The sequence below is a fragment of the Terrapene carolina genome, unplaced genomic scaffold (genome assembly GCF_002925995.2).
Source record: "Terrapene carolina triunguis isolate 2854851 unplaced genomic scaffold, T_m_triunguis-2.0 Scaffold131, whole genome shotgun sequence".
Lineage (NCBI taxonomy): Eukaryota > Metazoa > Chordata > Testudines > Emydidae > Terrapene > Terrapene triunguis.
The window spans coordinates 16,641,927-16,656,902 of NW_020664482.1; the positions used below are offsets into that span (position 1 = coordinate 16,641,927).

The 14,976-nt window shown below is 44.7% G+C and overlaps 1 protein-coding gene across 1 annotated transcript in view; it reads right to left on the reverse strand.

Annotated features, from left to right (window-relative positions):
• Window positions 1–12,605: 12,605 nt before the first annotated feature.
• LOC112108479 (synaptotagmin-like protein 4) overlaps window positions 12,606–14,976 on the reverse strand; it is a 64,500-nt gene continuing 62,129 nt past the window's right edge. The window contains exon 17 of the mRNA XM_024202626.2: window positions 12,606–14,624. Within this exon, the coding sequence (XP_024058394.2) occupies window positions 14,479–14,624 (146 nt within the window). The 3' untranslated portion in view covers window positions 12,606–14,478. The remainder of the gene's footprint in view (window positions 14,625–14,976) is intronic.

Here is a 14,976-nt window from a genome sequence, read left to right on the forward strand (position 1 = left end):
ACTTTAATCAAGGTTAGCTTTAAATTAACCAGAGCATTGTTAACAGTAATACTTGGCACCTATCAATTGTATTTTACCCAACAATTTCAAAGCATTTTGCAAATGTGAATTAAGCCTCACAACAGATCTCGCTGTTTATCACTATTTTTTCACACTCCTCCCCCTCACCCCCATGTGTGTCTTACATTTGGACATTACAGAAGGCTAGTGAATCTAATGTTACAGTTATTATTAGTCATTATTTTAGAGCACTTCAGCGTGTATTAGCCACTTTAAAGCATTTCTAAAAGACAAAGACCTTGCCTCTGTCCTTACAGGATTCCTAGTGCACAGCAGCTGAAGGACATGGCAAACAAAAGAGAAGGGATGAGTACGGCAAGGGTTACAATAATAAAACCACTTGGTTACTCAGCTGCAGGCAAATGGACAGCTCCAAGGTTGCTAGCGTGTGCCTGTATTAACTTATTTTCTGTAGGTGACACAAGAAGAAATGTACCTAGGAGAGCTATGAAGAAGGAGGAGGTGGCATCATGAACTGGGACTGGGAGGATGCTCCACTAGAAAGAGGCATAAATGTGAAGGTGGGTGAAGCTAACAAAGAGTCCCCAGGCCTGGTATCGTGGGTGTGGCAGGTAACTGCAAAAGAGCCAGGTATGTGAGCCAGGGCTGAGTTCACAGTCTGATCACTGAGCTCCAGTGTGGTTTTCTTCAACGTGGTGGGACTGAATCCCGAGGAATTCCCTGAGCATCAGGGCCTGTATTTCCCACCAGACAAGCCAGTAGGGTCATAGGAAATATCCTTATTTTTATTTCCTTCAGACACATGAATACAGATGACCATAAACGGCATGGCTAGGCAGCCCAGATGTTAATTAGTAGCAACTGAGAAAGCAGAAGAGAATGAGAGCCTCCGAGAAATTTTGTTCTGCGGCAATTTTGGAAAGTGATAAAGCTGGTGCCTAAAAGAAACAAAAGTGTGCAAAATACCTACTCGGACTAGCTAGCTAGAGGATGTGAACGTTTTCAGTCGGGTCAGTAATCTGCAGAGAGCATAAATGGACAGGAGAGATCTTAACAATGCCACATAGCGTATCAATGATCTGTGGACTCTTTCTCATTGCTGTAATGATAGAGTACTGAAGGAGTTCTTTTAAAAAAATGCTGTTCTAAAGGTCAGCAGAAGATTTGTGAACTGCATAGTTCAGCCTATGGCAGAAAGTTTCAAGGCTGCCCTGAGGCACCATTCACATCAGCACACCTGGAGAAACCTTTGGCAATAAGCTAGCAGCCAGTGCGATTCAGGGTTCCTTGCTAGCGCCCTTCATGTCCCACACGCTGTCTCTTTAACGCAAGCCTGGAAAGCCTCATGCCAGCTTTGAAAATGGCCTCAAGCCAAATTCGTGACACCAGCTTAGCATATTGGCAAAAAAGGGTCTAGCTCCTTCCCTCACTTTTGCCCTGGCAGCCCCCTGAAATCAAAGGGTAGAAACAAGGCCAGCATTTGGCTCAAACTAACTGATGTTAGCCTCAGAATTGGGCTGACAGTTAACCCCTCGCAGGACCACTCCAGTGCTGGCAGAGCTGAACAGTTATGTAGTGCAGCCTAGGGTCAAGGCCCCTCTGCCAGGTGGACGGGGCTTACCATGTAGTCATTGTAGGCCTGGATGTAGCTAAAACATACATTTGTTTGCTGAGAGTGTCTTTAGACTACAGAGGACCTGCCTTACTCAGAAACTTGTTTTAAGACAGGAAAAGCCAAGGGCCTGAGGAGAGGCCCTTTTTCTGTCTACTCTGCAGCATGACTGCTGTTATTGTCATACTGATGGCTGAGGCTTTAAGTGTATTTTGCAGGCAGAGGGCTTTTAAAATGCATTTCTAGCCCCATTTCAAATCTGTGCTGGGCTCGTGTTGCTGTGCACTGAATTGCTGTGCCACTCCAGAGGCAGCCGCACTTTAGTGAAAGGAAGCACTGATAGCTAGATAGTTTCAAAGCCAGTTTAAACACGTAACGTCAATTACAATGGGAAGCGAACCTCCGAAGCCCATAGGCACCGCTGAAACTTTCCGCCCTAATCCTTAACTCTTACACTGCATTTTTCACACATAGATTGCTTTATTATCCCCATTTTGCAGATAAGGAAACAAAACCAGAGTGCGCTAGCAGGACTTGCCTTATCTCCTACAGCAAGACGTGCTATCGTCTGTTCTTCCCTACTGTGGCAGGGCCTAGCTAGCTATCTTCTGGGCAAGATGCCCCTGCCAGCAGGAGTTTGCAGGAATTACTCTGCATCTGTCTGTAAAGTGCTAACACCTGTACGTATGGTAGAGGAGTTCTGCCTTCCTGCGCAGGGTTCTACCAGCTGCCCTCTTGCTGCAGCTGCCCTGCACTCCTAGTGCCTTGGAACTGAGTGTGTCGGGGGTGGGGGGGTACAGAGGGGAGGGGAACAGTAGTTCCATGGCATAATCTCCTTCCCCCAGATCCTGCACATGCCCCTCTGCTCCAGGGGCAGGGCCTGCGCTACTCTGATCCCAATGGATATCCCCACAGGAGTTAACACTGTGCCAGGCAGGCCTAACACAAGCCCCGGGCCTGTACCGCCTTTGGGGAGGGGTCTTTTCACGGGAGCCGGGCTGAGGGAGTTGTGCACGAGCTGCCATCTCTACAGAGGGGCTGGTGCACGGCAGGGCTGAATCATTCCTTTTCCTGCCGAAGCCTGGCATGCATTGGGTTTGGAGGCTGCCCGCTCAGGCTCCTCGCTGGGCCCCAAACTTCGTCCCTGAGGGGCCTATGCAGAGGAAACGCTGTGACATGAAGCTGACAGTTTTCTGTGCCCCCCCTGCCCCCCCCCCCACACACACATACACAGCCCCTGCGCTCTGTGGCAGGCAGGTAGGACACTGGGAATCACTCCTGCACTGAGAGCTGAGTGAGTTTTCCTCTGCCTCGCCCAACACTAATGAGATGAATCAACTGACGACTGAAAATAGCACAAGTGAATTGTGACTAACTAGCCAGTCATTGAAGGGCGTGTGTGTAAATCCTTTCGCTCCTTGGCCATGCAACGGGGTAAACGCCAACCACTGGGGGTTGTATTTGCTCTTCACTCTGCTCACTGGGCACCTTTGCTGGCCATGAACTGGAGCTCCTGGACAATGCTCCCCAACAGCCTGATAGCCTCCGACGCTGCTGACTGAACAGCCTGCCCCCCGGGGCCAGTCTCCCTCCCATTTCAAAATTCAGCCAACTCTGCCGCTCATTGCAGTATAGTGGGTGGAAGCGTTTGATCAGCTGGTACATAGCTGCACAGAGCGCCTTGGCCGATGGCTCCTTTGTTGCTGGCCCTGCTATTGCACTGTGGTGGAGACCTGGCCGCGATGGGGCAGTGATATGCATTGCTATTCGGTGTAGCCCTGAGAGAGGCTGTAATGAAGCGGCAGGCGTCTCTACGTCCCACACTGCATCTGGTGCCCGCAGACATCTTCAGGCTACGCTTGTTGTAAAGTTACCCAGTCTACAAACAACGAGCCTGTCTGAAAACCCAGCCCCGTTGCCTCTGGGCGTGACTCAGTGCAGCAGAGGGGCAGGGGCTGAGCCAAATGGTAAAGGCAGCGGGGAAAAATGCACATTTGCTGTCTTGCAGTATTCTTGCTGTGAACAAGGAGGGGCCTTCACAAGAGTCACAACGCTCTGCCATTTCAGCAGCAGCTTTCAGCTGCTGGGGGTGCATTGCTTGTCTCAAACTGCTCTCAGGGGACAGGGGCTAAGGGTTCCTTTTGGCACAGGGACCACCCCAGAACTGCCTGTCCACTCAGGCCCCAATCCTGCTCTCTTTGGCCTTCATGGGAGCAAGAACAGATCTGGGGCACCACAGATGCAGAAGACATCTTACAAGTAAATAAGAAGCGAACTTTCCTGCTCACAAGAGAGAACCAACACGGGGCATAACAAGGGGGCCCACTACTCTCCTGTAAATGAAAATGCCCTCCCTCCCCTACCCCAAATGAACATTTCTCATTGCAACCAAATAAATCCCCCAACCTCCCAGCAGTGGAAGCCTCTGCTTTGACTCTTGTCTCATCATTAAGCACACTCATCCTGCGAGTGTCCAACCATGTGCCAGCACTGGGTGCCACCGCTCAACTACCAGAGTTCCAGAGAACCAAACAGCTGGCAAAAGTGCTCTGGAGAGTCCAGATTTTCCTGCGGAGGTGATACATGGTAAGTGCTATGGGAACATGTTTACAAGGAAGGTATTTGTGCTGAAAATGTAAGCAGGCCCATTCTGAACATCTCTTGCTGCTACTGTGCAGTGTTGTAGCCATGTTGGGCCCAGGATATTAGAGAGACAAAGTGGGTGAGGTAATAGCATTTATTGGACCAACTTCCGCTGATGAGAGAGACAAGCTTTCAAGCCACACAGAGCTCTTCTTCAGGTCTCAAGAAGAAGATGAAGAGGAAGAGCTCTATGTAAGCTCGAAAGCCTGTCTCTCTCACCAACAGAAGATGGTCCAATAGATATTACCTCACCCACCTTGTCGCTCAGATGGCTTGCTGTGAGGTTGGCAAGCAGCTGTGCTGTAGCAATTCTCCTCAGCCATCGCAGCCCTATGGCAAAGGAGAAGTCTCTCCGATTTAGGAACACTATACGCCCTTCAATGAGTGCAACAAGCGTGTCCCCACCGTTCTATAGATAACTTGCTGTCTCTTCCCCAGACACTGTTGAGCTGCAAGTTAGCTCACGCAATGGCCAGAATTGGTGCCTGTGTTACTCTTCCTGTGGCGCGTGCTAATGGGAAACACCCATTTTCTGAAATGAAGCTGGTTTTTCTAGGTGAGGCAGAGCAAGGGATAGCTGATCCTGGGAACACTTTCACACATGCATACCTCTGTCACATGAGTAGGTCCATGGTCTTCAAAGGGCCTACTCCAGGGAGCAGAAACAAAGAGGTGCATATAGCTTTGCAGGCTCAGAACCTTATGATTCACGGCATGAGCAGCTACAGTGTTTCTTAAGCTTTTCCATTCTGTGACCCCCCCATAATACAACATCTAGCCAGCGAGAATAGGAGGGTGGCATGACCCCCTCTCCCTGCCCCCAAAACCTGTTTGTGATGCCCTGGGAGTCACAGTCTCCAGCCTGAGAACCCATGATCTGCGATCACTTGATGCTGCTGCTGAGACACTAACTTCTGAGTTTAATGCTTTTGTTTAATAACATTTGCTACAGTATTTGGAAGTGGTTTGAAAATTAATTGAAATGGTTGATTAATAAAAAGACAGAATTATAATTAAGTGCCGCTGCTAAATGGCTAAAACTTGATTGATGAGGCACTTTTTAAAAAGCGCACTGGAAAAACAGGGTTTATATTTTTTTCGCAGAAATTTGAGCATAAACACAAGGATGCAGGGAGACTCCACACTGACATCAGACACTCTAGGCAGACCTGTGCTAGGAGAGCTATGGAAACGAGGGGAACAGCAAAGAGCAGCCAGGGTTTTTATATCACTTTGCTTTTAAGTTTGTTAATTACACTAAAAACATTTGCGGGTGGTGTCTGGACTCCAGTGAATGCTGGGGCGGAGGGAGGGCCTCTCCCCAGGGCTAGCCCTAAAGGAGCATTCATGGTGTCCGCTCCTGCGGTTAGTGCTTACTCCGGTGGGATCACTCAAGTGAGTAAAGGTTCATGGGTTGGGGCCTTTGACAGCAGAGATGGGATCCATTCTGAGGGAAGCGCACAAATTTAATCACCCTGGTCAAAAAAGCTGGCAGTGAAATCCTGGCTCCCTTGAAAGGAGAGTTTTGCTTCAGTGGGGACATGTTATCCTCATGGTACTACGGTGTTGTGACTTGATTGGCCACTATCACTATGTGCCTCTGGAGCAATGAGAACATGTCTCTCACCGAAAGGGCAGTGCCACCATCAGCACTGTTGGTAGTGCTGTGATTGTTTGAAATGGGAGGTTCCTTTTAGAAGGAAACCACTGTCTTTGTCTCCGTTACAACACGGCACATTGTGGCAGTGCGGTAAAACCCTGTCACCGCACGCAGAGGCGCTATTGACCCATGGGCAGTGATGGCTAAAGGCCAAAGCCCCAGCCAGGACCTCAACACTGATATTTACTAGGGCCCTTTGCTCCAAATATTGTACCATTTAGCCATGATTTATGGCCCTCATAAACAGCCAGTGCTTTTTACACCCACTAATTGGCAGCTGGAGATTTAAGCCATCTCCAGTCTGATGGCAGAACTACCACAGGAATACATAAAACCCTGCTCAGCACCGTATACTCCATGCAATTTTAATGCCCTTTTGGTTTCCAAGGATACTAAAAAATAAAATCAATCAAGCATACGTTACTGCAGCGCTGTTTGTGCATGAGCCTCACAACACGGCACCCTGCCCCTCTGCTCACAACGCTGTCTGGAAAAGTGCAACTTTATAATTAAATGTAGCTTTCACCAGTCTAAGGACTAGAATAACCAGATTCCACAACCGGGAAACACAGGACGTGCTTTTGATCTCTTTTTCACCAATGTAACTCCATTGTCTTCCTGGAGTTACCACCTGATTCACGCTGCTGAGAGAGTAGAGTCGGGTCTACAGGGAGAAGCCGTGGTGAGTCTATACGCTTTGAGGGCTGATTCGCCACTGCCTTGGATAGTCAGTTACACCCACTCGGATGACACCCACTAAGCAGTCAGGCTGCTCAAGCTGCACCTTACACTGGCTCTGAATTTGGACCCTGATTCTCCTTTCACATACACTAAACTCCATGGGATTTCGTCCTGGTGTACACTGGTGCAAATCACAGCAGAATCGGGCCCTGTGTAGATACTGACCGACCCACTGCTGGTGCATTATAGACAAATAGATCAATGTGATGGATTTGATTAAAATTAACTATCTGCAACAGACAATTTATTAGCTCATTACACAAGTAAATCCCCTGCTAAATTAGACACATCCTGGCAGCTGTGAAGCCAAGACCGATTATAGTACAGACAGAACTGCAAATGTTCGTACACGAGAAGCGCCAACTGTTGCTTGCCATTGTAATAGCCAGAAGCAGCAAGAAGACGGTAAGAGGATTATTAGTTTGATGACACCAACAGTTTGCAGGGCCTTTACTGACAAGTATGAAGACAAAGGTACAAGGGCGCCCTAAAGCAACTGAGAATTGAGCCCACAGACTCCACTAAACTTACTGGTTTTTTTTTAAAGCGCATTTTATGATGGTTAAAGGTGACAGCCCTGGAGCCTGAAGGGCTCACACCGTCCCAGGACAGGTATCACGCGATTGACCACAGTAGCATTACACAGGGTGTCAGTTTGGCCCTGTCTCTTGTTAAAGTACTAGAACTTATTGTATGGTGCCCTGCCATACGGTGTGCAGCGTACATTTTAGTCTAGCCCCATTAGTCAAATAAAGGAAGGACTCACAGTATGTTTTCTCAAAAAGAGCCCCAGGCTCCCTAGCAAAACACTGATGTCCCTGAAAATGAATTACCAACCATTGCTCAGTGTATTGCAGGTGTGCGGTCGGGTCCCTTATTTCAGACTATGTTCAAAACGGCACAGGCTGATTGGTCTACGTGGCAGTTTTCCCATTCAAGGATTCCAGCTGGCCAGCTAAAACTCAGATTAAATCCAAGAGCAGAGCCTCCGTCAGGAATATTATGCCCTTGTAGCCCTGAAGGTCTTTCCAGTGAGAGCACAGGATCTCTTCATACATAAAAGAAACCCCACACATCAGGAAGAATTAATAATGAAGGGAGGGGAGGGTGTAGCAAGTTTTCTCCGTGCAGCCTGCCTTTAGCTATTTACGTTGTTAGAAAATGGTTCTATGGTTTCCCCTTTGAGACGTGCCATCAATCACTTGTTTAGAGCTGGAACGCTACTTTGGCTTGCTGGCAGCCTGCAAGGTCAGCTTAGGGATGCTACACGTTTGTTCGACTGAAGTCAACGGCAGTGTTGCGATGAGCTGTGAACGGGCCCTACAATGGGCTAAGGGCCAATGCAGCTGGCATGTGTTTTGAAATCCTGGGCTGAGACTAAACACAACACATGATTATTCCATCAGCTACGCTTTTATCGGAAGCGCAACTACTTGGTTCGACACAGTATTGGGGGTTTTGTGGCTGTGTGTTATTAATGTGTTTCCATTTTACAAATGGCATTGTAAAATTAAAAAAAAAATTAAAATTAATGGAGATATCCCGTCTCCTAGAACTGGAAGGGACCTTGAAAGGTCATCGAGTCCAGCCCCCTGCCTTCACTAGCAGGACCAAGTACTGATTTTGCCCCAGATCCCTAAGTGGCCCCCTCAAGGATTGAACTCACCACCCTGGGTTTAGCAGGCCAATGCTCAAACCACTGAGCTATCCCTGTAGCATGAGCCCCTGCCCCTTTATAACATCCTTTGGCACATTTGACGACTTATCAGGTTCCCCCTCAGTCTTCTTTTCTCAAGACTAAACATGCACAGATTTTTTTTTAACCTTTCCTCATATATCAGGTTTTCTAACCTTTTTTGCATTCTTTGTCCACATCTTTCCTAAAGTGTTGCATGCAGAATTAGATACAATACTCCAGCTGATGCCTCACCCCGTGCTGAGGAGAGCAGGACAATTACATCCCATATCTTACATGCAACACTCCTGTTAATACACCCCACAATGAGAGTAGCCTTTTTTGCAGCTGTATCACATTAACTCCTATCCAATCTGTGATCCACTCTAACCCCCAGATTCTTCTTTGCCTAGTCAGTTATTCCCCGTTTTCTAATTGTGCATATGATTTTTCCTTCCTAAGCATAGTTCTTGGCATTTGTCTGTGTTGAATTTCATCTTGTTGATTTCAGACCAGTTCTCCAATTTGTCAAGTTTGTTTTGAGTGCTAATCCTGTTCCCCAAAGTGCTTGCAACCCCCCCCACCTTGGTGTCATTTGCAAGTTTTATAAGCCTATTCTCCTCTCTCTTATTCAAGTCATTAACGGACATATTGAACAAATAGCAGACCCAGAACTGACCCCTGAGGGATCCCACTATATACACCCTCCCAGTTTGAGAGTGAACTATTGAGAACTGGTCTTTGTGCACCCATGTTATAGTAATTTAATCTAGACCACATTTCCCTTGTCTGCTTATGGGAATGGCATGTGGGACTGTATCAAAACCTTACTAAAACCAAGATGATCACATCTACTTCTTCCCCCCCATTTACTAAGGCAGTAGCATTGTCAAAAAATGGAAATTAGGTTGGTTTAGCAAGGTTTGTTTTTGACAAAGGCATGCTGGCTATTCCTTATAACCCTATTATCCTTTAGGTGCTTAGCAATTGATTGTTCAATAATTTGCTCTCGTATCTTTTCCCGGTATTGAAGTTAGGCTTACTGGTCTATGATTTCCCGGGTCCTCTTTGTTCCCCTTTTTAAAGATAAGTACTACGTTTGCCCTTCTCCAGTCCTCTAGCACCTCCAAAAATTCTCAAAGATAATTGCTTCCATTAATTCCTTAAGTACCCTAGGATGAATTTCATCAGGCAAGGCCCCTGAGACCTGGTGCTTTCTAGACATATAAGAGCAATCATGGAGGAGCCCAGACCCCATATAGATGGAATCTCCGTTTCAGAAATGGTTCCATCATTCAGTATAATTGTGCCTGCTTGGTACTTTTGAAGGAGAAATCTTTACTGTGTTGGGCCTGATCTCACACCACTTTTATGCTGGTGTAAACGTCAATGGAGCTACTGGCTCTAAGATCCAGAATCAGGCTCACTGTCAAAACCCTGTGTCTGAAAACTGGCAGGAAAGGGTCAAAATCCAGATCTCTGTTACACTGATCTAATTGTCTTCTAGTGCTTTTTTTCTGGCATTCATGAAATAGAACTAGCTGCAGTGGGAAAAGGTGCTGCTCTGCAATGGTGAACATCACGCCCAATGGTTGATGTTGAGTGTAACACCCACTTCCCATACCTTACAATGTCTTTGCAAATATATTTTAGTGTGACATTTTAACGAGTGACCCAGTGTCTTTCTGACAAGCTTCTTGACATCAGCTGCCACTGTGAATAACACACACACACGGAACAATCCTCCTGCAAAAAACAAACATGACTAACATACCTTAGAGATGGGAAAAATGTAAATAAATAGGGGAGATGTTAGTAACTAAGAACAACTACACTGAATATACACTTATCAGGAACTGAAGTGTGGTTTATTGATTTTGTTTCTCTCACACACAGGTCAGTTTTACAAATTCCTTTTGGTTTATTTAACCAGCCCACAAAATACCATATTTCTTCTTTAAACACATCTTATTACATAGATTTATGTTGTTGGGGGGGTCTACTAATATTTCTCTCTTCAGCTTATAAATTTCACAATAAGATCAGTTTTGCTTTTCTCAGTCTTGGTCAAGATTAGAGCTGGGCAAATACTTTACTCAACAAATGTTGACTTTTCCTATCCAAGTACAGAAAGTGATTCCCTGGATACTCTTCAAGATTATTCACCCAATTATTGCTGGTAATTTGCCCAAAGATTGTTCATGACCTGTTTGTTCCAAGTAGTTGGTTAACAATCTGAGCAGGTCTGATTAGACACAAGTCACATGGTATGCTTCTGCTTCCTGACTGGAGGAGCAAAACTTCTTATAATCTGGCTTCCTCTGCACATCTTGCTATTGGTGAATTAAAAATTTGCTACTTGAGCAAAACACTCCTGCTTGTAAATTCACTCGCAAGGTATCTGCAAAAAGCAGATACGAAAGAGGCAGAAGCACGTTCATTCTTGAGTGCAGAAGAAGGGTCACGGGGAGTTTTTCCTGCAGAATTTGCCCAGCTCTAGTCACGATATTAACCTTTTCATTTTAAAAAAGGGCCAGATCCTGTAACCCACACCCGTAGGCCTACTCCAGACTATAGGATTACTTGTGTCCCACCAGTAATTAGTGGTTGCAGGATCTAGCCCTAAGGACCATAACTTCGGTTTCAGCTGCATGCAAAGACACACGTGACTTCAATGAAGCTGCATGTTTATATCCAGGGGAATTATGGACCTAAATATATTTACTATGTATAAGAAGAGCCCTCTCTTTTGAAGGGAGTTTGTTTAGTCCATCATACCAAAAAAATAATAAATAGATCAAAAGGCTTCTGACTGTATTATTGCCAAATTAATCTGCAGCACATGTCAACATGGACCTGTGCTACAGCAGCCTATAACATATAGATACTTTACCTCTTACAGGTTGAATTCACAGATTACAAATGTCAATGTAAAACACATACCAGTGGCCATTAATCTTTTATTTGCTACAGGTTCCTCCACTCCTACGTATGACACTGACATGTGACAAAGTGCCTTGCATTTTTGCTGATAAAGTGCTTTCTGTTTATTAAGTGAAGCAGATATGACCTCCTACATTACACATGACTATGCTACCACTGTATTATGCCTGGCGGTGTAATCTTTTACTCTGATGTGCTAATAAATACAAAAAGCTTCTGAAATTAATCAGGGCTTAATTTACAAAAAACAAAACAACCACCACCCAAAAACCAATGCAACCTTAAAAAACCTTAAAAAACCTTAAAAAACAAAAACAAAAAATATATAGATCACAATATCTTGGGCCAAACTCATCCAAACTTTGACACCAGGGATGAACTTGGCCCTGTAACAATGATTATTTCACTTTGTTGGCACCATATTAGGAAAGAACTGAATCTTGGATGTAGAGCTAATACGAATATGAAATAAATACTTAAAAAGTAATTTGAAAAGTTCATGTGTGTGTAAACAGCGGTTTTGGCACATTCATCACAAATGTACAAACACTGTAAATCACTGAAAGGAAAAAACAAGTATGTATTTACATTATGGCCCAAAATGTTAATACCCATTATTGACAATAAATAGCACTTCACTCCACAGATAGTCCCACAGAAGTCAGTGGGACCACTCAGAGTAAGGCACTATTCAAACAATAAGAGTATCAGAATCTGCTCCTATGTAAGCAGAAAATCAGTATGTTATAGGCCAGATGTTCATACCCTTACTCGGGTTTAGTAGCACCTTAGCCAAGGAGTAATCCTCTCAACTCTGATAGCACTATCCATGGAGTAAAGCATTACTCAATGTAAAAGTACCTGAATCCACTCTGAGTAACTTCATTGAAACCAACAAGGCTACTCAGGGTAGTAAAGTTAAGATTTTAAATTGAGCCAGTCCCAACCATGGGGCCAATCTAGCTCCTTTTGTTCACACTTCAGAGATAGTCAATGGGATAATTTGTGTGAGCGAAGTGAACCAGATTGCGACTCAGACAATCTTTAGTATCTCTTTCTCTTCATTTGATCTTGTTTTCCTATGGCAGGGGTCCCCAACGCGGGTCTAAGTGCGCCCGCGTACTGGCCGGCAGATGAGCATCCGCCGAAACACTGCCGAGAAGCAGCAGCATCCAGAGGCGTCGCCGCCGAAATGCCGCTGATTTTCGGCAGCATTTCAGCGGCGACGCCTCTGGATGCTGCTGCTTGTCGGCGACATTTCGGCGGATGCTCGTCCGCTGCCACGGTCCTCCGTGGCTCGTCGCCTGGCACCTGCCAGATGAAAAAGGTTGGGGACCACTGTCCTATGGGCTATTGCTTACTGCTTCAACACTACAGTTGGCCAACATTTTTCTAACATTGGTCAAAAGTTAAAGGATTGTTTTACTAAAATGAATTTAATGAAAAAGCTACCTACATCAACTTAACTTTTCAGGGTTTGTGAAAAAAAAGTGTCTTGATATTCTTAATCAAAAATGTTCTCTATCACTTACTTATGACCTGTTTTTTGGTAAGCTGAAAGTCTGTGGTAATCTAAGACAGGTGCTTTGGTAAACAAATAATTAAAAAAAAAAATGGAAATTACGAAATCCACAAAACCCAAAAAAGGCATCAGTTTTGAACCCTTCAAAAGGAAAACAAACTTCAACGGTTTTCGTGATTTCCCCCCACATTTCTCAACCAGCTCTACTCAGCCTTGCAAATTGCTTTTAAAGGTCAGATACCTAGAGAAGAAATTTCTCCAAGAGTAACCACTCTGGACTAGGCAAGTATGATTCTGTTTAGTGGCATTGCCTCTATTTTATTTTGTATATATAGGATTACTCAGACCATACTAACGATAGGTATAAGGAGATCATTTGGTACCTGAGGGAAATCATTCTATTTAATCAGAGTATGTACATTTAAAGAAGAAATTACAAAGCTGCATTTAAAATTGTTGCAAAATCTCTACTGATATGCACTGGATAGATGCAAAATCCCCAAAAGCTGCTATTTAATGATAACTCCAACACAGACCGCAACTTGTTGACATCAGTCGAGAGAAAGGAAGATCAAAGAAGTAGCCAGAGGTGCAGGGAGCAGTGGGAGATTTCACCAGCTCTTTTTACTATGTAACTTGTTACTTTGGTGCAGTATGTACAGTCATGGAATACTTACCTTTCCCATCAGTTCCAAAAATCTCCCTCCTCTCCTTGGCTGCAGTTTTGACCTTTCTTGATACACCTCATGAGTCTGACAGAAAGGCTGCTTGCTACACATCTTAATTTCATACTTAATGTTTTATATACACAAGGCATTTGAAAGAACGGATTTGGCCCAGCAGCAATTTAATCATATTTTGTATTTGGCTGAGTGCAAACTAATTTATATTCCACTGCAGTTTTCCTTTAAGTGACTTGCCCAAGGTCACAGAGGAAGTTTGTGGCAGGGTTGGGAATAGAACCTGTATCTACTGGGCTGGTACATTAGCTGAAAGACCATCATTCCTCGTTTCCAAATAAAAACAGTATGGAATTAAATTTACTGAATTCTTCTCTGATATCTTAGTCATGTTGCTACATTGTCTGCTCCAAACAGTCCTCTTTCTGCAGGTTCACCTTGGATCTCAAAGCAATCTAAAGTGGATTTTTCCTCTGGGTCATTGCCACATTATCAGTGACAGATGGAAAGGTCTCATTTTGAGATGATGCTTGCAATCCTGCAGCCAGTATGAAGCGTGCCACGTGAAAGGGAATATGGATAATGCCAAGCTGCAGCTTTATTACAGCTGTCTCACTGCACAGAAAAACAGCACAAAAATCCAGTAACAAAATAAACCCTGTATTAAAAAAAAAAATATTTACACTTCTTCCCTGCCAATGTACTGAGAGTCTAATGAAATCTAAGGTAGAGTATATAAATGATTAACAAAAGTAACCATTGGCCTCTTGCTAAGATCAAGCATAGCATCAGTTTAGCATCTTCTAAATCCTCTACTGGGGGATTAACACCACTTAGCACCTACCATCTTTAAAGCACAATGCAATCATTATCTAATTAACCTGACACCTGTGCAGGTAGGGGAGGGCTCCATTCCCTGGTCACGGGGAGCTTCCCAATTCTAATGAATATGCTCATAGTTTTAATTGTACAACAGAAGTTTCATTTCAGTTTCCTCCTCCCTGCCAGTGAGCGCAGCGGCAGCGATCCTTCAATCCATTCATTGGAGGCTGACATCATTTCCTGCCAAAAGGCCACTTCCTCCTGTGTGGAGTCCATCCAGTCCACGGAGATACCATAGCTAGTGCCTTAGAAAGAACAAGAAGGAGATGATCATGGCAAGAGCTGCAGAAGAGATTTCTATTACATCCAAGAATATTTAAATGTAATCTAGTCCTTCATTGGGGGTCCAATCCGGAGGAGTGCTGTGCACCCTGAACACTTACTGTTCCACTGCTGAGACTGTGAATGTCAGGCCAAAGTCAATTTAAGTGCCCAAAGTCAGAAGTCCCTTAAACGCAACTTGCAAAGAAAAATTATATTGGGCTCATACCTTTCTTGCCTTTTTTTGATCATAAAGAAGGCCTTAAAAATTGTGTTTTTAAAAGGAATTAGTTGTGAGTGTATGTGTGGGGGGGAGGGAGTAGGGGAAGGAGGTTT